The sequence below is a fragment of the Micromys minutus genome (assembly GCF_963924665.1).
Source record: "Micromys minutus genome assembly, chromosome: 16".
NCBI lineage: Eukaryota > Metazoa > Chordata > Mammalia > Rodentia > Muridae > Micromys > Micromys minutus.
Window position 1 is genome coordinate 45,072,131 of NC_137985.1, and position 26,481 is coordinate 45,098,611.

At 41.7% G+C, this 26,481-nt stretch overlaps 1 protein-coding gene across 1 annotated transcript in view; it reads right to left on the reverse strand.

The window, feature by feature from the left end:
- Positions 1–312: 312 nt before the first annotated feature.
- TNFAIP8L3 (TNF alpha induced protein 8 like 3) overlaps positions 313–26,481 on the reverse strand; it is a gene marked incomplete at its 3' end in the record, with an annotated part of 35,826 nt that continues 9,657 nt past the window's right edge. Inside the window, exon 2 of the mRNA XM_080929886.1 lies at positions 313–875. Coding sequence (XP_080786012.1) covers positions 313–875 — 563 coding nt within the window. The remainder of the gene's footprint in view (positions 876–26,481) is intronic.

Here is a 26,481-nt window from a genome sequence, read left to right on the forward strand (position 1 = left end):
ATCCACATCCATGTCTTCTGTGTTCTGATCCAGGACGCTTTCCACTTTGAGATGAACTGAGCTCAGAACGGTAAGCAAAGCAGCCTCCCTGCTTAGAGCAGTAGGCTACTCTTTGCAAACACAGTTCATTTAGACTTGAGAGCTCATGCGTGTGCTTAGCGGGTAAACACACCCAAGTCTGGGGCAGAATCAGCATCGGAGTGATAAAGAAGACACAAGGACATCTTGAACAAGGGTTGCTGCTCGATTCTCACTGGACGAGGCTGAATATTTTAATTTCCAAGCAGCAGAGTCCCCGAGAGGAGAAGCTGTTCAGAGGATCTTGTCATCTAACAATTTATTTATCCCTTCACAAATTCTCTTGAGACTGGGCCTGCAGTTTCCATGTGGACCATAAAGAGTAGAAAGAAATTCTACATCAGCGAAGTGGTTGAAGACGTGGTTGATGCGTCCATGGGTTCTGGGTGTCAAGTGTCGCTCTACCAGTTCATGTACTAGGTCCTTGCACTCATGCAGAAGCTTAGAGAGCACATTGGTGTCAAAGGTATAATCTACCTCGTAGAAGCTGACCATGGTCATGGCGGTCTGGTTCAGTTTCTTCCAGAGTTTCTCCACAATTACAACCTCCTCTTGACTGAACTGTTTGTTCCGGTAGAGAATACCAATTTTGATTGCCACCTTGATGGCATCCTTCATGATCTTGTGGGCCTCCTTCTTGTTGTGGGTGTGTTCTTCGGTGACTTTGTACAGCTCGTCGAAGATCTCACTGCTGGTGTCATCGATCAGCATGTTGGCCACAGTCTTGCTGGCTATCTTGCTCAGGATCTTCTTCTGGGCTTGAAGGGCGAGACTCTTGGAACTAAACACATGAGGACCTAAGGTAAAGAGATACATACAGGAACATGAGAACTGTTACTCTTCTTCTTTTGTAAGTAAAACACATTAGGTTGAACTTATATCCTTAGAGCAAAAACTTATGTCTTATATCCACAACTACCCTAACTAAACTGTTCCTCAACTCTTTCCCAAGTGTTCACCATACCCTGGCCACCAATGTTTTTCTTAACTCTAAATTACATTTATTTATTTATTTATTTATTTATTTATTTATTCATTCATTCATTCATTCATTCATTCATTCATTCATTATGCTGTGCATATGTGTGGACATGTATGTTGTGGTCACATGTGTGTTTGTGGGATTCAGCTATCTCCTTCTACCATGTGGGTCCCAAGGACTAAATTCAGCTATTTCTTCCAGTTTGGTAAACACCTTTATAATAACTGAATCACTCTCAACAGCCCTCACCACTGTTCTTGACAGTATAAGGAAAAACTGGGGAAACAGATACCAACAACACCAAACCACCGGCTGCTTTGGCCTCTTCACCTCTGCTGTTCATCCTGAAACCTTTAAATGGTACACATGCTCAGCTCTCTGTGGCAGTGTCTTCCTTTCACCCAGACCAGATTTCTCCATTTTAGACCTACTCCATGCATAAGGTCTCTCCAACTTGACTACTTACCAAAGATTTCCCCACAGCTGCTGGTGCCATGGAAACTATCCAGTTTTGCAACGTATACAAGACAATTATTGCATAGGGACCAGAATGTTGTTAATCTCATTTCCAGAGACATAGGGACAGTTGATCATGAAACTGCTTTTAAAACCGACACTCAGCATCTGTTTTATTGAGTTTAAGATATATTATTTTCTCTTTTACGATACTGGAAATGTGGTATCTAAAGATGCCAGGCAGCTGTTGTGTTGTGGTTATCATTACCTGTATGCACAACTTACCCAATAGATATCAGAAATTGGAGAGAACTCTGTTAAGAAATGTTACTAAGAAATGCTAACTTGTTTATCATTTACTTATTTAATTGCTTATTTTTATTTTTGAGATGGGAATCTCACAGGGTGGTGACTTAGCAACACACACACACACACACACACACACACACACACACACACACAGAGAGAGAGAGAGAGAGAGAGAGAGAGAGAGAGAGAGAGAGAGAGTCACAAAGATGCAGGGCCTCACTATGTAGCCCAGGCTTGTCTGGAACTTCTTATGTAGTATAAGCTAGACTTGAACTTAAGATCCTCCTGTCTCTGCCTCCCAAGGGTTTGGTTACAGATTGTGTATCACTAAGAGTTGGGTTACAGATGTGTATCACTAAGAGTTGGGTTACAGATGTGTATCACTAAGAGTTGGGGTTATAGTTGTGTATCACTAAGAGTTGGGGTTATAGTTGTGTATCACTAAGAGTTGGGGTTATAGATGTGTATCACTATGCCCAGGTTACTACAGTTCTTGAGGGCACAAAATGGCACTGTGTGGAAAATAGAAATATCAACAAATGATAGACTAAACATGCCTTGTATAACTAGCACACTGAATGAAACTTAGGAAAACCACAGCCAAATTACTTTGTTCTTATCCACACTGTGAATAAAGAAGAGCATGTGTTTTTTGTTTTTGAAATCCTACAACACTATGTCTACATAAGCCTATCCTGAATTTGTTGAAATACTCTACAAAGTCTACAAATGGCCTATGTAACCCAGGCTGGCTTTGATCTTTTAATAATCATATGTCTACCTCTTTGGGAGTGGGGTTATAGGGATGGGTTATTATACTTGGCTCACCTGCAGAATTTTAATTTTATGTATGTTCTTAATGCTTAAAGATGCTTGATTAACCCATCATAATTATCTACAACTAAAGTGTGTGGGCAAATTGAAGTTTAAGGACGATTCTTATGACAATAAACCCCTAAAGATCGATAATTTTCTTTTAGCAGTCATAGTGCTTGTACTAATACTAGCCTGGGCTGGATATTTATTCATCTTTAAAATATAAAAGTTTTTTTTTTAATTAGAATCACATTTCTAAATGGCATGTGGAATAGTGGCTTAAGGTACTTTGTTTAAAAGTCATGCCATCAATGTGAATTTCAGACTGGCATTTGTCTCAGAAGGCTCTCCCTCCCAGAGTTACAGATTCTTTTAATGTTCTTCCTATGAGGAAACACCATGATTGAACAATGGAAGGAGGGGAGATTATCATGCCTTGGCTTCACATATCTTCTCAGGCGAAAGAATTTGTACAAAGTCTGCACAGAGAGAATGTATAAAAATTAGAAAGACAATTTGTATCTGGAAGTTGGTTCCTTCAAAACTCTCTTTGAGCTGGGTGGGTGATGCATGTTTGTGCTGAGGAAGAGGAGGAGGATCAAAGTTTGAGATCAGCTGTTGAGAAGCTTCAAAATAAGACAAGAAATCAGGCTTAGACATGGCCCAGCAGTTAACAGCACAATATGACTGCTCTTGCTGAGGGCCTGAGTTCAGTTTCCAGGACCCATACCAGGCAGCTCATAACTGCCTATAATTTTGTCTCCAGAAGATGGTCTCATCTGGCCCTTGTGGGCACCTGTAATCAAGTGCATATATACACGCGCAGACAAACAGATGGGCAGACAATTTAAAATGAAACAAATCTGTTTTTTTTTGTTTGTTTTAGACAAAAATGTTTGCCTTGTGAAGAAAAAAAAGAGTCCCTTAATTAAATAAATATGAAGAACACTGGCTATTACACAAAATGATATGGATTATTTTTTTTTTGTGAGGCTTCATAAATACATTAAGGTGCTCTATCAAGTCCAAGAAAAGAAGAAGGTGATTGGCAGAAAAAGACACTGGAACCCACTATGATGTCCTTGTACCAGTGCCTGGAACCAATGCTATCTTCCATGACAAAACAGAGGTGGTTAAGTTGAGGGTCTTGAAGGAGAGGGATTATATTGTTCTATCCACAGGCCCATGAAATGACATGCTGTTGTAAGGGAAAGATGGGGGTAGAAAGGAGCAAGAGAAAAGGAGTCTGGGAATGAAAGGCAGGGGTGACATGCCTGCTAGCTTTGCAGATGCAGGATGAGGCATGAGCCAAGGACTCAGGGTGGCCTGTGAAAGCTAAAAATGTAAGATGAAGCCTTCTTCCCTATACCACCCCAAATTCCCGTGAACCCACTTCAGATTTCTGAGATCTAGAAGCATGAAGAGAAAATAATAGCAACTTAATTAAGCCTCTACATTTATGGAGAACTGTAGTGGTGGCAGTATTTGGTTGGGTAGAATGAGAGCCTGCATTTTCCCCCCATAAAACCAAGCTCCTAGATGGTTTTCCTAATGCTTCTGACTACCTCTCTCAAATAAAAATTACTTACCTGCAGATAAACAGGATTTATAAATTTCTATTCTCAGAACTCAAGAGTATTAGTATATGAACATCTGCAAAGTCCTAAAGATTGCGAGTCTTAAGCAGAGGAAGCTGAGTGTATGGACCATTAAAACCACCAGGAAACCTTTAAGGAAAAAACAAAACAGAACACACACACATACACACACACATATACATGTATATATGCATATATATGTAAAACACATCCTGTGGTATGCATTATTGGAAACAGTGAGAAAGATTATTAAAGTGAAATCAACACAACCTGATTGCCAGAATATTTTTACAGAGACCTATGGGGGAGGAAAGGCACAAGGTTAGCAATGACTTAAGAGAGTGTGTACTCCAAGAGTATGGTCATATTCAGAGATATTTTTGCACAAGAAAATCCTGGAATTTTTTCTATCCATGCCTTTCTGTATTAGCAGTCTAAAGAGGAACCAGGTTGATAACCAGGAAGGGACTGTAGGCTTGAAGGAAGTACATGAGTTAAGCTTGAGAACTGTCTTAGGGTTTTACTGCTGTGAACAGACACCATGACCAAGGCGACTCTTATAAAGAACAACATTAAATTGGGGCTGGCTTACAGGTTTAGAGGTTTAGTTCATTATCATCAAGGCAGGAGCATGGCATTGTCTGGACAGGCATGGTGCAGGAGGAGCTGAGAGTTCTACATCTTCATCTGAAGGCCAATAGCAGAATACTGGCTTCCAGGTAGTTAGGACTAGGTTATTAAAGCCCATCCCCACAGTGACACACCTACTCCAACAAGTCCACACCTCCAAATAGTGTCACTCCCTGGGCCAAGCATATAGAAACCATCACAGGAACCAAGGTCAAGAGTAAGCTGATTTGGAAGGTCACCTTCACTGTGGCTAGTGGGAAACACCAAAATATCCAGAATAGGTGTTGATACATTAGTTTTTATTTCTATACACAAGCCTTTGGAAAGCACATTTGGTTGGGGATGTTTCTCTTAATTATTCCTGAACAAAAGTTCTTATTATCCAACCATGAAGGGTAAGGGGTAATTTATGACACCTCAGGATTTCTGACGATAGTCTGACAGTAGGAATCAAGTAGTCTAGAGAGAACACCAAAGATGCTCTAAGTGTACACCTCAGTGCATGGAAACAGTCTAGGGCCACAGTGAGTGGCTGACAGTGAGTGGCTGATTTAAAATCAGTGTTCAGCCAGCACACAAGTTATGCTTCCTGCTTTGAAGCTCTCCCAGATGGCGAAATGTCATGCTCACAGTGACGAGCAGCAGGAACATCTTACCAAGCTTGTTGAGTGGGCAGGAAAGAGGCAGAGGAGCCTAGCGGGAATAAGGTAATAAACTTTGGCAGAGACAAGTAAACAATGATTATACAAGGCACCAGACACTGAGCCCAGGAAGGTGCTCCCGAGAATCGCCGGGATGTAGGGATGCAAGGGCTAGAGCACAATTCTCCTGCCTCCTCCTCACAGGACTCTTAGATTCTTTGCCATGCTCCTAAAAGGTGCTCAGAAAACCTGTATATTGAGGACAGAGAGACATATTAAAACTTTTGAAACGGAGAATTATTCTTTGCAACAGCGAGCAAACAGCACCGTTTCATTTCTCTTGACAGTTCAAGATGACAGCAGGAAAGAGAATTATCTGCAAAATGTTAAGTAGAAGTTAGAAGTGGGCATGGTACCCAGATGGGAAGCAATGGATGTTGTTTATGAGACCATCTGTCAAGGCCAGGAATCACGTGTACAAAGAAAGTGGCAAGGCCAAGGCCACAGAGAAGGTAAAGCTCTGGAAGAGGAGCCGAGATCTCATGGTTTTGGCTGTCAATCACTTATGTCTCGGTCCAAGGAACAGAGAACTTCAAGGGATTCTGAGCAGGACAGGCTCACACACAACTTGAACTTTAATTTCCTTTCACAGTGAGTGGAAAAAGCATTGGCGTGCAAGATGCAAAACCAGACCGGGGACTGTGTTCTGCACATGCAAGCACATATGAGCAGAAAGAGATGACTGCCCTTCTCTTGGCAAGATCTCTCCACAGACATATTTTTTTTTAAAGGTAAAAAAATGACGATCTTGCATGATCTGATAGGAAATTAGCCAGAAAACCAGGCATGATGGTACACATGGGTAATTTTAGCGCAGGGAAGATGAGGCAGTGGGGTGGCTGTGAGCTTGAGGTAAGACTGAACTACATAGAAACTAAGATACTAGCATATCTGAACAATGGAAAGTGCCCATAAAAATGTCAAAAATTACATATGAAATACAGGTTGTATTTCAGTGCTGTCATTTGCTTTGAGTTATTTCCAAAAGGCAACAGCAAACGGTGGCAATTAGGTAGACAGTTACCTAGAGTTTGGGTTTGATCCTGTCCTTTGGGTGACGGAAGTATAAGCAACTACATAAGTTGCTTTGGGGGAGAGAAAAGTTAAAGATGACGCTGTTTCTTGTAGCCTGAGAGACTGGGTGGGGTAGGGGGACATTAAAACATCACCAGCTGAAACTAGAAAAGCCAGGTAGGGAGATGAACTCAGCCCTGAGTCCCAGGTGCTTGTGGACATTGGCATGAAGTGGAGATAAAGTCGAACTGGCTTCAGTAACAGAGCACCTCAAACATCACATATCTGACCCTGAGCTCTCACATTTACCATATGTCCCCTGTTGTTTTGTAACAAGAATGAGAACATGGACTTCCTGTAGCAGACAGTTAACCACCCTGAAGGATAAACTGGCTCTTTCTTCAAAGCACAGATGTTTGTCTTGCTACAGAAGATTGTCTTTCTCTACAGGAGTCATGCTGGAGCCATCTTGAGATTCCCTGTCCCGTTTGTAGCTTACCACCTAACCACCCCTAATCACCTACCAAGAGAGTGGGGGTTTTTAAGACTATGCAAGAGAGGAAAGGCAGATCCATGTGACACAGGGTGTCGTGAATGGAAACATAAGAAAAGACTAAATTAGGAGCTGCATTCACAGAGCAAGGGGTGCCATATCATCAGCTTTCACCTCCTTTGACCTATAGCTCCGGCTCCAGGGGCCCCTGAAATCTCAGCTGTAGCTCGTCCGGCAAGCTTGTGAGCAGGTTAGGAAAATTACACACAATCTCTCTCTCTCTCTCTCTCTCTCTCTCTCTCTCTCTCTCTCTCTCTCTCCCTCCCTCCCTCCCTCCCTCCCTCCCTCCCTCCCTCCCTCCCCCTCTCTCTCTCTCTCTCTCTCTCTCTCTCTCTCTCTCTCTCCTTTACCAGAGCTATCTGAAGCAGATTATTTGTGAAGTCTCTAGAGACCAAATCACCTCCATCTTGACAGATTAATTCTGATGATCAGAGACCTTTATACCACAGAAGAGCATCCGTCAGGGGAGCCAGCATCTACTTAAAGAATAATTTTAAACAAAGCCTAGTCAATCCCCATCCTTGCCTCTAGTAATTGGTATCCCTTTAATGGCAGGCTAGCATCATGTGTAATAACAAAAGCGTTTTCTTATGGGGTAGTCTTCATCACAGGAGTACTTGATGCATGTAACTGATCATAGTCCTGCGGCAAGTCTACAATGTACACAACAGCAGCACTCAAGGAAAACAAGGAGAGAGTAAGAGAAAGTGCAGGAAGTCACATTGTTAGCTTCTGCAGTCTGCCCCATCATCCTCTGCTTCGCCCCAAACTAAAGACATGTTATTTCAACACATACTAAGCTTCCAGGCAGGCCTGACAAACCAATTAGTTTAAATGGTTTTTTTTTTTTTGAACTACTGCCCACTTTAAAATGAAGATTGGTTTTCTCTCCCTCAGAATAATTACTTTTTTTTTTTTTTTTTTTTTAAAACGGGGCTGGAAAGATGGTTCCATGGCTAAGAGTACTTACTGCTCTATCGTGAGGGTCAGAGTTCAGATCTCCTCTCCCTAATCAGGTGCTCAGAAACTGATGTAACTCCAGTTCCAATGGGCTAGACACCCTTCCCTGGCCTCCGTGGGCACATGTATAATCTCTCACACACATGCACATATGTTCTTGAGTGCACATGCACACACAACAACAACAACAACAACAACAACAACAATATCAAATCTTTAAACCAATAAAGCATTTCAAGCATATAGATAAAATAGAAAAAAATTACACCTATATGGCCAATACCCAGAAAAAGTTTTCTTTTAAAATTATTTTTCAATTTTTTTTTATTGTGTATATGTGACGTGTAGGTGTGGGTATGTATGTACATGTGCCAAAGCCTACACGTGAAGGTCAGAGGACAACCCTGTGTGGTTTGTCCTCTGTTGTACTGTTCCATGAGTTCTGGGACTTTACTTGGGTCAGCAGGTATGAGGCAAGCACTTCACCGGGCAAGCATGGCCAGCCCAGAAGCAGTTCTTAACACTTTGCTCTCCCAGACAGAGGGAGGTGACATTCTCTTTGTTCAACTTCCCTTCTGCTCCTCAATTCTCTGATCTCATTGGCTTCAGATGCTGACATGCTCGTCCGATCTCTGGGTTTTTCTAGATGAGTAATCTTAAACTTTGCATAAAGGGCGTCACATAAACCCTAAAGAAACTTTTCATTCAATACCACGCTTTCAAGATTTACCCAGTATAAACATATCTGCATCATTCCTGTTGCTGGACATTTAAATTCATTACACTTCCTGTGGACACACAGCAGTCTGCCAGATTCTATGTCTAGAACACGCCTGCCAAGTTCTGGTGGAAGTGCTGCCAACTGGTCTCCAAGGAGACTACACCAATTTTCACTCCCAGCAGTAGTGAGTTCCTGGGGTTAAGCTCCCTCATCAATAGCCCACATATAATTTTTTTGTCTATCTGAATGGTAAAAAGAAAATGGTATTTTGTTTTAATATGCATTTCACTCAGCCAGCAGCCTTACCTTTCACTCATTATGGTGTACAGAAGGTTTAAACTTTAACATGCACCAGCCAGTAAGTCCCTTGAGTGCTTTAGATCTGATTTTAAAAGATTCTTTCCTGCCATGGTGTAATAAAAGTCTCATATACTTTCTAGAATGTTGCTTTTCACATTTGGGTCTTCAACCCATCTGGAAAATACATGTGAGTATCATATAAAGCTTAGACTACTTTCCTCCACACAATTTATGAATGTATGTATATATGTATGTATGTATGTATGTATTTATTTATTTATTGGTTAAATGGCATATCCTTTCTGCTACTGACCTCTCAGGCTTCCTTGTTTTGCTTTTGTTTTTGTTTTTCCCACATCATGCCTCCACATCTAACAGATATACTTCTGAATTTTTTAGTTGTACTCTTTCGACTGTTTGTCTATTTCAATGATGACACCACATCTTGCTGATACAGTGAGTAAGTATTCTACTTTTTTTCTGCTTAGAAACTCTCTTGACTGTTTTTTCCTCTTTGGTATGAACTTTCAAATCATTTTCTCAAATGCATAAAACCAATGAGAATTAATAACAGAAGTCAGCAAGTGAAGTCTCTTGGCGAAAAATACAGAAAACCCCCAGTCATTAACAGCCACTTAGTAACTGCAAGGGCCAATGAGATAGCCGTGTACGCTAACAGCCGGAGTTTCATCCCCCGGAAGCCACCTGCAAGGTGGGAACTGGGAAGTTGTTCTCTGACCTCTGCACATGTCCACTGACTCACACAAAATAACCAAGGAGTGAACTATAAGTTATATCAAAGGGTATTATTCTATGAGCAAAACGTGCAAATGCTTAGTAGGTGTGATCAGATGACAGAGAAAGCCTGGCCAAGTGGTAAGAAGATAGTGTCTATTGGATATAAAGTTTCCATTTCAAACACACGAGTCCATCTCCAGTTCTCCCAGTTACCTGGCTTGCTGGGCTCTGCTGATAGCTTTAGTTAATTTTACGTAGCATCCTCTCGATGTCATAAGGTAGCTAATTTGCCTACACATATTCCTCATCCCCTGCCTCATGTTTTCTTGCTGGTTGGTTGTTTTATTGCTTTTTTTTCTTTTCTTTATTTTATTTTTACAAAGGTGGGACTACCCAGTGTAATCTTGGGAAATAATTATTTGGCATTTTCGTCTCATAATCAAGACAAGTTTGAAGTACACTGGTGGGTACATCAGACAGACTGGTGCGGAGCAAGCTGAGAAGACCTTCTCTATGGGCTCAAGATGCTGTCTGACAACATCCTTAGCTTTTGGATTTATGGAAGCTAGTAGTCATCACAATTAATAGATTATGAAAAGGTCTTAATCTATTAATCACAGCTTTAGTGTTAACCCAGAGGTAGGCAAGGAATGGCTGCTCTGGAGGGCTAAAGTGAGCCCAAGCTAAGGTAACTAGTCTTTGTATCTACAACGCTCCAGTCTCTGCACAGACCTGACATTCTACTCAGTCAGTCTCTGCAGACACGGCTCCTTTTCAGGAGACTTTGTTCACGGGTCCCCTGGTTGGACAATGCGCTTTGCACACACAGGGCTACATTTTATTTATTAAATAGTATAAGGTCTCTCCTCTCGTAGCCAGGACGCTCATTCCTAGGGTGTGAAGCTGGTGAGGCCAAGTGGTGGGCAGGACAGCAGCCTTCAGGAGAGAGGATAGTTAGTAACTTCCACTGAGAAAGAAACCCTTGGGTCAGTAGGATTTAGGTCTGATTTATTTTTATATCCTCTGTATCTGACATAAAGCTTATTGGGAAAGATTACCACACCTAAATTTAAGTAAGCAAGAACAAAGTTTGGCACAATGGTGCGTAGTCTACAGATAAATCAAACATCTAAAATAACCAATATGTATATATTTGCAATGAGATTGACTATATACTTCCCCCTACATTATAATTATACTTATAATCTATGAACTATCTTATATCTAGAAGGCTAAAATGAGACTTTTGAAGAAGTCACTGTAGTATTGTCTTTTATTACATAAATACAAAAATTATTTAATTAATTTTTAAACCAGGCTAATTATATTATAGACCGATTTGGATACCAATTAAAATCAAGAAACATCAGTACTTAGGGTATAAAACATCTTGAATATTATTAGACATTGATGTCTTTTATATCATCTGAACAGAAATTAACCAAACTCTTTGGGTATCTCTAGCTAGAGTAAATGGAGCTAAAGTTTCACTTAATAGTTAGATGTTTTTGTTTTGTTTTGTTTTGTTTTTTAACCCAAGTTACATCAATATATAAGGACAGTGAAAAAACTCGAACCTTTCAAACGTTCACATCATATGAGATAGAGGGGTTTAGGGTAAGCAAACAGTCCTGGCGAAGGGGTTTGATCAAATGGAAGGACACGGTATCTGCATTTGTGACATCACTAAAACCGGGACTAGTATCTCATCAATTAGAGATGGAGCAGGCAGAATATTAGACATCATGAACAGGTTTTAAAAATCTAATTACAAAAATATTTCAGGAACAGAAACGGTGAGCAATTGCTTGGCCCTCAACTGTCTGAGGAGTGGAGGGTGAGCACAGCATTTCCCAAGTGCACTCAAGTGTGCTTCAGGTGATGATGGAGCAAGGTTTACAGCCTCCAGGGGTGAGTTAGAAGGATCGGGCACGGTCCCCATCTTTAAATCAGAAAGGAGTCTTTGATGTGATGTCCTTTTTTTAAAGTTGATAAAATTTGGTTTTTATACTTGGAATAAGTCTCTGTAACTAATTTAAACACTAGTTATCATATTTAAAAGTCCTTTATAACAAACACTGTATGTTATTGGCTTATTTAATAGACAAAAGTTTACAAATGGATTTAAATGTTTGTTCACTAGTACAGGTTTTACAATCACTGTATGATTCAATAAGAATATTCTAAGTAGGCATTACTATCCAAATACACACACACACACACACACACACACACACACACACACACACACACACAACACACACATATATGCATGTATATCTGTATATACTTACTTATCTGTATATATATATATATATATATATATATATATATATATATATATATATACACAATGGTTGACTATGCAACAGCTTTATTCATTAAGAAAACATATTCAATAACAACTCTTAAAAGTTCATTTAGTAAAAGGAGAATAAGAACAGTTTGTTACTTAAAAAAGATTATCATTATACTTGGAGTTTTTTCTTACATAGGTCTGAATAAAGTAAGGGTCTTAGAAAATGCATTTTTAATTCTTTTGATTAAAAAAGATCCTTAAAATTTCTAAAATGCATGTGTATCTATACACACATATACATATATGTTATCTAAAACTGTAGACATAAGCTACATTTCTTAATCTTTGTAATAAAGACTTTAGTATCTCAAGGGAGGTCAACTGTCTAATAAAGGAAACAAATCCTGTGGTCATAGTAATTACCTTGTAAGGTTAATTTATACCCTCAGTCAATAGGGACATTGTCGTAGAACCAGAATTGGGATAAAGGTCAATTGTATGATTGTGTATATCTTGCCTTTAAAAGCCGTTTCAAAAACTTAAGTCCTGAGCAAGGACCGAGGACCACCCATCTCTGTTTGATCTATATGTCACAATGACCAAATGTATTCTATATGTTACAATGACCAAATGTATGTTTGTCTATCTCTGCTTGATCTATATGTCACAATGACCAAATGTATGTCTGTCTATCTCTGCTTGATCTATATGTCACAAAGACCAAATATATGTTTGTCTTATTATGGTTTTTTTTAAATTTTAGTTTAGTGTGAGCCAAAATGAAGCTGAATCAAGGTAGTTTACATCAGCACTTACTTATAAGCCAATTTGGCAATACATACATTATATAAAAATAAAACATAACCAAATGTAAACAATATATTTTACATAATATATATATATGTAATTATATTTAGAATTCAAAATTTTTATTTAAATTAAATTTAGTTTTGAATTGATACAACACAAACTGTAAGTATTAAGGGCACAGTGTGAAATGTTGGTACACATGTGTATTTTATAACATCTGAATTAAGTTTTGAATTTGTCTATTGTTTATGGATAAAACATTCACAAGGCTTTGTTCTAACAAGTGTGACATGCAGGTACATGTTTTTGTCTGCTGTCACCCTGTTGTGCAATAGCACATCGGGACTTCCTGCTTCTACATAGTCTGACATATTAGCATTTATCAACCCTCTCTGTGTCTCTGGGTCCTGTGCTCCCAGGTTTCTGATAACCACCAGAAGATCTTATAAGATATATTTTAATAAACCAATATTTTTATCATAATTGTGCTAGATTTTTTCTGTTTATTATAAAAAGGATAAAGCACAGAGATCTTCAGTAAACACATATCTCTACTAATTTATATGTAGTCGAGAAATAATGAAAACCTCACATTTAAGTTGTATGTTAAGAATTTGTTTTTAACCCTGGCAATGAGCAAAGAGACACCTTGGTGTTGTTCTTATATCAGTCAGGGAGAGCAGATGGCCGTCCCTTGTTCATCCTTGTTTGATGCCTGGCTTGGTGGCCAGAGCTGTCTTATGCATAGGACTCATAAATTTGATGCAAATCAAATCAAATTAATTCAAATCAATTCAAAGATAGGCAGCGTAGTGTAAGGGAGAAAGACAGACCTGCCGACCCCTGTGCCACTCACAGACTGCCCTCCAGCATACGGCGCACAGGCGGGCCATAGGCACCCATTTGCTGCCAAGTCATACAGCACAGATGGAGGATATCACCCAGGGGCCCAACCGTTTTGTGCCCAGCCTGCAGCACGAGCCGCCACAATGTGCAAGTATGTGGTAGTCAGAGAGAGAGAGAAATGGAGAAACTTCAATTACATGAGGAAAACTGGAACTAGAAACTCATGGGTAGAAAGGTCGCCCTCTGAGTGGCCAGCCTTGAAACCTGAGGCCATAGTTAAGTACCAGGCCCAGATGAGGGCCCTGTCTGGGTCAGTGACAGGAATCAGTGTTGAGGTCTGTGGCTTCTATTACCACTAGAGAATTTGGGGACTCCCTGGTCTGGGCAGCCGTTGGGAACCCTGCGGATATTCAGGGGCTATGCCTAACTTACCCCATCGCTCACTCGATCAGCCTGAATGTAGCACTCAGGAGAGCCTTGCCCTGTGCCTGGCCCAGGCAGCACAGTGGAGCTGACCCTTGTGGTAGGGGAAAGGATGAGCCAGACTGGCGGCCCGAACATGGGAGAGTGAACCTGCCAGTCATCTACCGTGGGGTGGCAGTGGTACAGAGGTGATGTTACCCCCTTCTGTCCTGAGCACGGGAGAGGTAACCTTGCCCACCACCAGCTCTAGTACTTGGGAGAGTGGGCCAGCACCTCGCCTGGACAGCACATCAGAACTGACTTTGAAGGTAGAGGTGCAGGTGAGCTAGCCCCCAGGCAAAGCACGTGGAGGAGCTAGTCCTGCCACTCCTCTGCTGTGAGGTGGTATGGATGAGGGGAGAATGTTCTCCTCCCAACCATCAGCACCCGAGGCAGTCGGGAGAACATGAGAATGGGTGAGCTGGTTCTGTCTATTGCTGGCTGCTCCACTCGGGAGACCTGACCCTGTACCTTGTCTAGGCAGCACAGCAAAGCTGGCCCTGGTGGAGGGGTCACAAGTGAGTGAATTGGCCCCAAGAGTAAGGGCACTGGAGAGCTGTCTGGTGAGATGGGTGCAGGTGGGGTGGGGTGACCTGCTGTATCCTGGAGAGCTGGCCCCAGAGTCATGAGAGCTGGAGAGCTGGTCCTGCCCTTCACTGCTTGTAGCAGGGTAGAAGTAGGTCCTGCACACCGCCTGGTTAATGCAGCACAGCTGGCCCTAATGGCAAAAGCACAGCTGGGCCAGCCCTTAGGATGTAAGAGCAGGAGAGCAGGCCCGGCCCCTCACAGGCTGCAGCACTTGGGCAAGTGGGTCCCACACCTTGATTGGGTACCACAGTGGAGCTGGCTCTGGAGGCATGGGTGCAGGTGAGCTTGCTCTGAGGGCATTAAAGCAAGAGAGCTGACCCTGTCTCCTACTGATGGTGGCACTGGGTGGCCTAGCTGGAGCAATGCTAGAAAGCTTGCCCTGGTGGTTCGGATAAGGGAGAGCCTGCTCACTGACCAGCTCAGCTGCCACCCAGGCCTGGATCCAGGGCTCTGAGTTGGCCCATGCCAAAATCTGTGTCATCTGCAAATAGTTGATATGTATGAAGGGGCCAATCCTGCTGATCTCCATGACACGGGGCAGCAATGATGACCTGGAGGAGTCCCGTGCAGATACAATATTGATGGTGTCACAGAAGCCAGAGATCTCGGGCCAGACTGTTGACTCGTTGCAATGAACATTTGTAAGTGAAGATGTGTGGACAGAGGGATAGACTGTGGGACACTGTGACACACTACAACTTCCGTGATTGTTTTATGCTTGATTTTTGTTTGTCATTTGTTTATTTGTGTGTGTGTTTTATTTCGGGAGATAGATTGCAAGGGTGAATGGTAGATATGAGGGGATGGGGAGGTGAACAGGACTAGGGTGCATGAAATGAAGTAAAACTCACAAGGATTCAATAAAAGGTTTAAAAAATACAATTAAAAAACTATGTAAATTTATGTAGCCATTACATAAACAAAGATCTGTTTTGGAAGGAACTCTTTATCTGTCTGTCTGTCTGTCTGTCTACCTATCTAAAAATTTATGAAGTACTTAAGATTCCAAAAGGTATTATTTTAATCAATTTAAAGATGTTTAGAGAACTCAAATGTATAAATAGCATGTATTTATCAGCTCCTAATACATAATCATAGCATTGAAATTTGAATCTGCATGTGCATTTTAGTTGAGCATACCAAAAATAACTTTATCACATAACAAAAATTAATTTAAGAGGAGAACAAAAGTGTCCACAGTGTGTAAAATTTTTTGATGCAAACAATATATGAAAACAACCCAAAATATACTAAAACAATTATCACAGACACATGACACAGTCATTAAGTCAGATACACCCATTTAAAAAAAAACAAAACAGAAAGTTTTTCATATTTTTTTAAGATGTGAGAAAGGCTTAGTAACAGAGGAGATTAAAAGAGGAAATGTGTCTCATAGATTTAAGGTAAACTCTTCCTCTAGCTTAGGAGGAGGAGTAGTTTGTTTATTTGTTTGTTTACTTGTTTGTTTGTTGTTTTTAAATTGTGTCACAGACAGATTTCTAGCAGATAACTTGGAGATCACAACTTATGCTAAGCAGATCTGGCTACTTTTCCACTAAATGCCAATTCAAAGATTGAAATTAAAAGTAGATAGCAGGAAAAAAAAATAAAGGAGATTTATTCAATGTGGTCACATTGAGAGAAAGGGTCACAAAGATCCAGCAACGCTTTTTCAAGTCCACCCTTAGGGTCCTGAAGTAAGAAAAGTTTAAATAGAGGTCCAAGGATATGTACATTCAAGCATTCTTTGTCAAGGGATATTTATATGCACTACTAACTCATCAATATCTGGATTTTAGTCTCACCCATGAGGTGGTCTAACAAGCTGCTAGAATGGTTTGAATCTTCAGAGAGACAAGTTACCCCTCTGGCCACAGCCCTTTCCTTTCCCCAAAATGTTTCTGGAGAAACATGCCAATCCTTAGGACCCATTCTTTTTTCTTTTCTTGGATATTCTCTGTATTTACATTTCAAATGTGATCCCCTTTCCCCCAACTCCCATTCCTCCTCCCCCTCCACTTGCTTCCATGAAGGTGCCCCTTCTCCCAATCACCCTCTCCAACTTAGTGCCTTGGCATTCCCCCACACTGGGAAAGCAAATCTTCACTGGACCAAAGGTCTCTCCTCCCATTGATGCCAGACAATGTTATCCTCTGCTGCATATGCAACTGTAGTCATGAGTCTTTCCATGTGTGCTCAATGGTTGGTGTTTTAGTCCCTGAGAGCTCTGGGGGGTTTTGTTGGTTGATAATGTTGTTGTAGGGCCCATTCTTTTAACAGTCTGATAGACTGGCAGAAATAAGTGTCTCTTTAGGATCTTTATACAAGTGGAGTAAGCGGTAATCTGATTTTATGAAGCTGCTTCTCAGGAAAGCCACGGGTTACTACATATGACCGAAGAGCAGAGTGTGGATGGGTCTGGGATGTACCTGGTTTTGGTGTCAGTATTTCTCAGGCGTTTAGTGGTTTTTTTGTTAGAACAGCAGAAGCAAAGGGATACAGGACTCACATTTAGCAGGATCCACCAGTCAAGGAACAGAGAAAAATGTACCCAAGAAGCTTGAAGATGGGACTGAGCATAGATCCCCAGGAAATTGTTGAGGTGACACAGATGGAAATTCATTTGATTATCATTTTTCCTCTCTCTCTCTCTCTCTCTCTCTCTCTCTCTCTCTCTCTCTCTCTCTCTCTTATTGGCTAGTTTATGTATTTACATTTCAAATGTTATCCCCTTTCTGGGTTCCCCTCCCTTCTATCTCCTCTCCCTCTGCTTCCATGAGGATGGTCCTTCTCCCAACTACCTACTCCCACCTCAAAATCCTGGCATTCCACTACACTGGAGAAATGGAGCCTTCACAAGGCCAAGGGCTTCTCCTCCTATTGATGGCAGACAGTGTCATCCTCTGCAACATATGAGGCTGGAGCCATGGGTCCCTCCATGTGTACTCTTTGGTTTGTGGTTTAGTCCCTGGGAGCTCTGGGGAGTCTGGTTGGTTGATATTGTTGTTCTTCCTAACAGCCTGAAGAGTGCCCCTAAACTGTAGGGACCTCAGTACACAACAAACTGATTTTTGGCTTTAAGCCTGAAGGGACTTTTAGGACTGTTTTGCTTACAAGGGTTTTCCACAAGACAACAGTTGTTGCTTAGCCATAGCCAATAATTTGGACAAGGACAGTGAAGATCTAAAAGACCCTTGCTTCTCCAGTCCCTGCCAAGAAATTGCCACTTGTATGAGTACCTCAGAAAAGAGAGGCTTCTTATTTCAGTGTCCTCCTGGGTACACAAACATGAGGGGCTCAAGACACTGATGACACATGTCTTCCCAGGAAAGCCAATGAAGTCCCTTCACATTCAGGAATGCAGTGTGTTTGTTAGGTTTCCCTATGAGTCTGTGGTATATCATGGGGTGCTCCCCCAATATCTCCACACCTCTGGGTAGAAGGAAACAGGTACCTTTTCTCTTTGGAGACTTTATTATCAGGTGTCATAAAGCTCCTAAGGTAAAAATCTTAGCAAGATCAGAAGAGAAGCAATAGAAAAAAAAAAAAAAAAAAAAGCAGAATTAGGTGTTTGAGGAGGAATGTCAGGAGCCAAGGTCAAAGGATACTGAATCTAAACATTTCAAAGACAATGAAAACCAACACAAACCACATAAACACCCAAAAGCCTCCAAAGTTCCAAAAGCAAACAAAATACTGATAAAAATGCTTTTAGAGATCCAAAGCAAGCAATCAAACCAAACCAAATGCCTACACCAAAATGTTTTAAAAGCAAACAAATTAAAATTAGATTTCATAAACTATATATGTTGGAAACAGACCAAAAAGGTATCTGTTAAAATAGAATCCTTGATAATCAGCTCAGGATAAACAGATAGACCTTCAACCAAACCAAGAGACTCCCCAAGACCTGGAAAGAACTTACCAACAACCCACCTGAGGAAATGACACCGGATAGTCTGGACCAAATGTGTCTGTGAGACACACATCTCCCATTCAGTTGGTTCCTCCAGTGAAAAATGGGTGTGTGACACCACAATTGTCGACACAGAGAACACAGCTCTTGTCTTAAAGGGAACACGAGCTTATTCTGGAGCCATTTTGAGTGACCATGGATGGCCCTGGGAACATAGTTTTATGTCACCTCAAACTCCATGTTCTCTGCTTTGGGTTTCTGATAGACAACACCAGGAAAGAGAATCTTCATTCTGCTGCTCTTTATTTCCAAGGTGTTTTGCTTTTAAGTGAAATCACATACTTGGTTTTAGTAAACACGGTCTGTGTGTCTGTTGAGATTGTTGATCTCATAACACACAAATTAAATAATCATAACACTTTAAAAATATATTTGCATTCCCATGAGAAACCTTAGCTAGTCTTGATGTATGTAGTTAATATGCTTATAAATTTTATTAGTAAACAGTATTTGACATTTTTCTGGAACAAACTCCAGGAAAACTAAGATATAGCTTAAGGTGTCAGAAATTTAAGCTTATAGAACTGAAGATCCTGAAAGGCACTATAATCTGATTTATTCAGCAACATGTAAGACCCCAGTTAAACATACACACACACACACACACACACACACACCTGCAAATTGAACTAGAGAAATTGAGGCACACAAAGGAAAAACTAGAAGGGAGAGCATTTGACAGAGAGCAGTCCATCTTTTTTAATGTTCTACCTAGTTTTGTTTTGTTTTGTTTTGGGGGGGTTGCTTGTTTGTTTTTCTAAGAATTCTGTTTCCATCAAAAACTGTCTATGGAACAGCAGGAAAGGGACACTTGTAATATATTGCTTATGAGATTACTCATGAATACGATGTAATAAAACTGGAACTGGAGTCAAGACACATTGGAATATTCAGGATCTCAACAGTCAACATCAGGCTTATGAGCTAACAGCACCGGGGGTAGGGGTGGGAGGGCTCAGTTCACAGTAGACAATGGAATGAACATCTACAGTGTCTGAGGCTGTGAACCTGGGCTTTCTACACTTGAACAAGGACTGGCCCACTCTGTGTTGGTAGAGGCCTATGTTCCTGGAAGTTTCTCAGAAGTGTCTCTCCTTTGAGGCTGCCTCTCTAAGTCAAACGCTCCCTCCATTTGTCTCTAGGATGGTCAATGACCCAGAATATAATATGTATGTATACTTTAAAGAAACACAGAACTGGACACTGAAAAGAACGAATTGAAGTACCAGGTCATCATTTCAGGACACAGTTCAACCATCCTGTGGGTCACAACACCTAGAGTGTCACTCCTCAAAGATGGGGAAAACGGAGAGTCGATCTGACTCAGGTTCGGTGGCAGGGAAGAGAGGAAAGCTGGGTTTCTATCCCTCAGCCAAGCCTCCCCAATTCTCCTGGGTGACAATCCTCACCTTCGTGGTTTCTTAGTTGGGAGCAGACCTGTGATTTGTCTTCTCAGTTTGTTAGAGATCCCCCTTAGAAGCAGAAATTGACATTTTCATCCACAAACCCCACCACTGGAAACATACTAAGGATGAGTGTTACCTGTGGAGTGGGTCACAGCCACCCTTCACTCAATGCTGTTCAGATTCTCCTTTTCCCGCTGTCTTTAGAAATGGGATGCTGTCTCCTCCTTTAAAAACCCTGGGAGATTTATCTCGGAGCCCACAGTGGGCCTCTCCCATGGCTTCCCTACAGAAGGCCTTCTGTTTACTTTCTGGGGCTTTTGACTTCTCCAGCAGACTTCTGTGTATGCCAACCACAGAACAAGAAGTTGGCAGGATCTTTCCTAAAGCCCTTCCTGTGTCAGCCTCAGTACCCACAGACTCAACCACAGACTACCACTCCGCCAGCCTGTGGCCTGGGCAAGCTGCCCTGCGCTATCTATACAGGCACCGTAGAAACTTCAGCTCCAATTCCTCCTGCCACCCCATTAGCTGATGCTTACCTGTCTCCCCTAAATGTAAATACATATTTTCTCCAGACTCATCACAACCACACCGCACATCTTCTCACAGGTCTGTACAAGTTCACTGCTCCTCTTGCACACTTACTCTGCTTAAGGCCTAGTCAGAGGGTTCCCACTGGCCTTTATTTGTTTGTTCCTTGGCACTTTCGAGAGGGGTGTCCCTGACACATGGAAAACATTTCATAAACTTAAGCCTCAAAAATTACATAGCGGCTGGACCAGTACAGGAAGATGCCCACAGAGGAGTGGCCTTGTACCTCCTCACTTTCAATCCAAATCCAAAGGCAATTTCTCTTGCCAGTGCTACAAATGGCCTTTTAAAAATAAAATAGTCAAATACTATGTAAGTGCTATAGTCAGCTTTCTGGCTTTTTTTTAAAATTAATTTCACATTTGATGGTAGTGTGGTGGTTTAGTACATGTGTGCAGCTTGTGCTGATCAAATCCAAGCTTGTTTTATCCATCCCTACCTCCCAGCTTCTAGCAATCAATATTCTACAGGCAGAGCTGAGCTCCAGGGTGTGACACACAGCAGGGGTCCTTACCTTTCTGTACTGGCTTATTTCACTTAACGCAAGGCTTTATACTTCCACCTGTTCTGCGGCTAGTGGCAGGATTCTGTTCCCTGGCTGAAAATTACTACAGGTACATATACATCATATAAAATACATATTCATACACATGTGTCTGAGAGAGAGAGAGAGAGTGATAGAGTAAGAGAGAGCAAGAGAGTGAGTGAGAGAGAGAGAGAGAGAGAGAGAGAGAGAGAGAGAGAGAGAGAGAGAGAGAGAGAGCACAGGGGGTGGGGGAGAGCATTTTCTCTATCCTTTAATCAGTTGATGGGCACTTATGCTGGTTCTTAGGTTGCCAGCGTAAAAACAGCTATGATAAACATAAACACCCAGGCGTTTTTGGTACGCGGACTTCATTTCTTTTGGAGCTCTATGTAGCAGTTAGATAACTGGATCAGGTGATGGAACTGTTTTTAGATTTTTTTTTTTTATGTTTGGGTGTTTTGCCTAGATGTATACTTATGTACAAAGTGTATGCAGCGCCGGAGTGCTGGGATTACCTGGAATTGGAATTATAGATGTTTTTGAGCCACCATGTGGGTGCTAGGAATAAACCCTGGTCCTCTGCAAGAGAAGCCAATGTTCTTAACCCATAAACCATTTCTCCAGCTCCCACTCTCCTGTTTGTTTTTTTTTTTTTAATTTTAAAGGAGCTTCCATAAACTTTTCCATTTCCTCTATAGTAATTTACATCCCCACCATTAGTGTATGAGAATTCACAATTTCCCACATTCTTGCCAGTATTTTGTTGCTTTGGGCTTCTTGACAACAGCCATTCTAGCTGTGTTGAGATGGCCACATCTACAGTAAGAAGCTGTCGTTTTTGATTGGCATTTCTCTAATGGCTAATGATAGTGAACATTTTAATATATTTGCTAGTCAATCAAATGGTCTTTTAATTGTCCATGAGGAGTGTCTGAGATCAAGAGAGGGAGGTTCTGTTTGTAGTATGCAGTGCATGAATAAGGAATTCTGCAGTGTTTACTGGGCAGATCTGCTAACTAATGGACAGTCCAAGAAAAGGAGTGGAAAGGGTACCCCTGAGATAGACTTCTCTGCCTTTGGCCGACCTGTCCTCCCGCAGCATTGGGCCCTTCTTGGGGTTTGGGTAATCTCTGTCTTCCTCACACTCTGGGGGTTCCCTCACAGATTTATTCAGATTCCCAGGCATGGCTCGCCTAGAACTGTGAGCTGTTCATGCTGTGCCTCTTCAAGATCTTCATCTGACATGACACTCTGGTCTTGGATATACTATAATCATCCATACCAAAGCCTGCTCAGTCTGTCACCTGTGCCAAGACACCTTACCCCCTTCTCAGACCAACTCCTCATCAACCTCAAGGGCTCTACTTGAAGGACTTCAGAGTCCTGAGAAAAATTTTCCTGAGACTCTCTGCCTTTAAGCACGCTCTTGGTACCTTTTAGGGATTAATTGTCATTAATCATGTATCACCTGGATGGACAACTTTTACTCTCACCAATCTGAACACCTTGAGACCAGAAATCTTGAGACCCAACAGCCACAGCCTGGACGTGAAATACAGAAGACTACCATTAGATGAATGAATGTCTCTCAGTTCTGACACGTATTAGAGTTCATTTTAAGAACACCAGTGCTAACCTGGAGCTAGCATACACCTGGGATACTGAATTCTACATCCTCCTCCAGAGGTCTCAAGTCCCTGTTTTGTGTTCCTCATCCAGTGTAGGGGCTGTGGCTGCCATACTACTCCCTGGGCTGATAAGCTAGGTTCTTCCTTTTTATTTCAAAGTAATGCAACTATATCATTTCAAAATCGAACACACCTGTAAGACTAATAACAAAATGAAACATCTTCTGATCCATCTCTGATGCTGGCTCCTCAAACCACTTCAAGCTGTTTTGGCTGTTTCCATGACTCACGGCCTCCACTACTTAAATCACAGGCTTATGCTTTTAGTTCTTGGTTTTATTTGTTTTTAACCTTGTAATACAGAGGGTGGAAGTTTCATTGTCCTCCCCGTTGATTTTTCTGCCTACCTTCAGGTTTGGTTCTCTGTCAGCATTTGGCTAATCAGGCTCCGGCAGCTGTGCTGCTGTGATCTCCGTAATATTCATAGCTTGTTCAGGATGCTCTACGATCCCTATGACTGCATTTCCTTTCTCACTCATCTCGTTTTCCCAAGGAGTTAGCACAGCTTGTCTACTTTTGTTTAATTCCCTATCTAGCTAGAGCTACAACACTCCCCCAGTTACTAAGAGATACAAACTCTCACTATGCCATAAATATCAACTACTTGACCACGTCTCCTATTTTCTTGAATATCCCTCTGGTTTTTGTGACCTGTGCTACAGTCTGAGTACACTCTTGTCCATACCTGATGTCTCCTTCCTCCTTCACCTCTTCTTGGCTCTCTGCCTTAGTTCTTGGATTCATGGCTTCTCTTTTTTAATTTAATTCCTTCCTGATCCAGTAGAGTGCTGCACTTGTTACTTTTTTTTTTTAATCTGTGACAAAATACCTGACAGAAACAACCCAAGGATGCTTAAGGATGTACAGGGTAAAGAAACAGTCTGTTCATCTAAGGGCAGCAGGAAGGGAAGAGAAAGGAAAAAAGCAGAACAAGGTGAACCTAAGAACCCACCTTTGATGATGGGTTTCATCTACCCAGGCCCTGCCTCCTACCATACCTCCAGAATCCCCCCAAATAGTGCTACCAGCTCGGGACCAAACATTCAGCACACAAGCCTGTAGGAGATGTATTGCTTTCAAACCACAATAGGCACTTTGTCCAGGATAGATATGAGCAAACACTGCAAAAAGCTACAGAATAAAGCATCAAAAGGCAGAATATAAAGCATAAGCAGGTTTTGAAGCAAGCATTTAAACTGTAACCATCTAAATGTAAAAACACAGAAAGAGGTAGAAATTATAGGGGCCTATGAACCCAGCTGGTTGATCCCTAAGATCTGGTAGCTCCACATGAAGGAGTCATAGAAAGTTCCTTTGCTTCTGAGATCACACAATGATTTTATTTCATCCTCACATTTGATGAATGATTTAATGGGGTCCAGAACTCTATAAAATTCAGCTACCTCAAGGGTGCAAAGAATCACAACTTGAAAGCCAACCAGCCTAGAAAACACTGAGATTCTTTCTACCACAAAGGGCACCAACCCAGTCGTAAAACCCAGACACAAAACCTTCGACCTACAATGTGTCCTTTCCACAAGATGTGCAGGGCAAAGAGATAGACAGAAATTGAGGGAGTGGCCAATAATAATTGGTCCAGCTTGAGACCCATATCATGAGGAGGAGCCCACCCCACACAGTGCTAATAACAGTAGCCTAGCATGATCTTCATCAGAGAAGCTTCACTAAGCAGCTGATGGAAACAGATGCAGAGACCCACAGCCAAACATTAGGTGGAGCTTGGGGAAATCCTATAGAATTGTAGGAACCAGAGGGGTCAAGGGCACCATAAGAAAACTTACAGAATCAACTAACCTGGGCCCATTGGTGCTCACAGAGACTGAACTGTCAATCAGGGAGCCTGCATGACCTGGGCCTTCTGCACATGTGTTACATTTGTGTAGCTTGGTTTTCAAGTGAGACTCCTAACAGTGGGAGCAGGGGCTGTCTCTGGCTATGTTGCCTGCCTTTTGGGATGCTTTCCTCCTACTTGGCCACCTAGAACAGTCTCAATAGGAGAGCATTGCCTAGTCTTGCTGCAACTTGATATGCCAGGACTGAGTGATATCCATGAAAAGTCTCTCTCTTTTTTTTTTTTCCTGAAGAGAAATGGAGAAGTACTTCAAATTAGAAAAAAGAAGGGGGGGTATAGTGAATGGGAGAGGGAATGACCAGATGGCTCATTTGGTAACAGCATTTGCTGTCAAGCCTGATGACCTGAGTTCAATTCCTGGAACACACATGGTGGAAGAAGAGAACCAACTTCTGTGAAGTTATCCTATGACCTCTGTTTGCATGTCATGGCATATTCAAGCCATGCCGAGTGTGTGCACCTCCTCTGTCTCTGCCTCTCATGCTCACGTCTGCCAGTCTCTCATAATCTGGTGAGAGTGGCTGAAATGTGAGTTAAACAAAGGCTGGAAAAGGACTAAGAGCATGTGCTCCTGTAGTTAGGAAGCTGGGGGTATGTGGTAGCGGAGGGCTCATGCAGGCTCATTTTCTGTAGGGTCCCTTGGCCTCCATTCTGTGTGCCAGCTGCTGACAGTTTCCTAGTTCCTTTCACCTAATGGATGCCTACCTTGCCAAGTCTAAAACGTACTGACAAGTTAGGCTTCCCAATACCACAGCAGTAATTCTTACATACTTCCACTCATGACATCTCCCTGGTCCCAGTGTTCTGTTCCACCCCAACACACTCTCTCTCTCTCTCTCTCTCTCTCTCTCTCTCTCTCTCTCTCTCTCTCTCTCTCTGTGTGTGTCTCCCTCCCCTATTTTCTCCTCCTTCTCCTTCTTCTCTTCTCCCCTACCTTTCTTTCTTTCCTCCCACTTTGACTTTTTTTTTTTTTTTTTTTTTTTACATTTAATTAGTTCGTGTGTGCCTGTGTGTGTGTGTGAGCATATATGTGTGTGAGCTCTAGTGATTCAGTTGTCTTTGAGTCACTTCTGCCCCAATAGGTACCACTCATCCATATCCTGTGAGTAACACAACTTGTAGGTTTGCCAAGTTGGACTTCAGTAGTATCAATCACGGGTTCCCTATTTGGGGTTAGTAAAAATGTGTGTTGAGTCTCCTCAAGAAAAGTCTTTTCAAATAACAACTGAGGATTCAACCCAGGGCCTCACCAATATTAAGCAAGTATCCTTACTCATGGGATACGTAAGTCCCAGGTCAGCTTCTTGTTAAGCAGGGAACCAAGTAATGGAATATCTTGCTCTGCTTTCCACTTGAGAGCTAAATGAGTTTCTCTACATGGGGAAGAGAGTTCTCTGTGTAGCACATTATATGTATTTGATATGCATAACATAAGCCATGTTTTATAAATCAACCAAGTAAGTATAGCCCCAAATCCTGGCAAATAATGAATACTAATCCTTAACAGGGATTGAGAGAAAATTAAAACCGTTTTAACAATGCTGCTCAGTGTGAGTA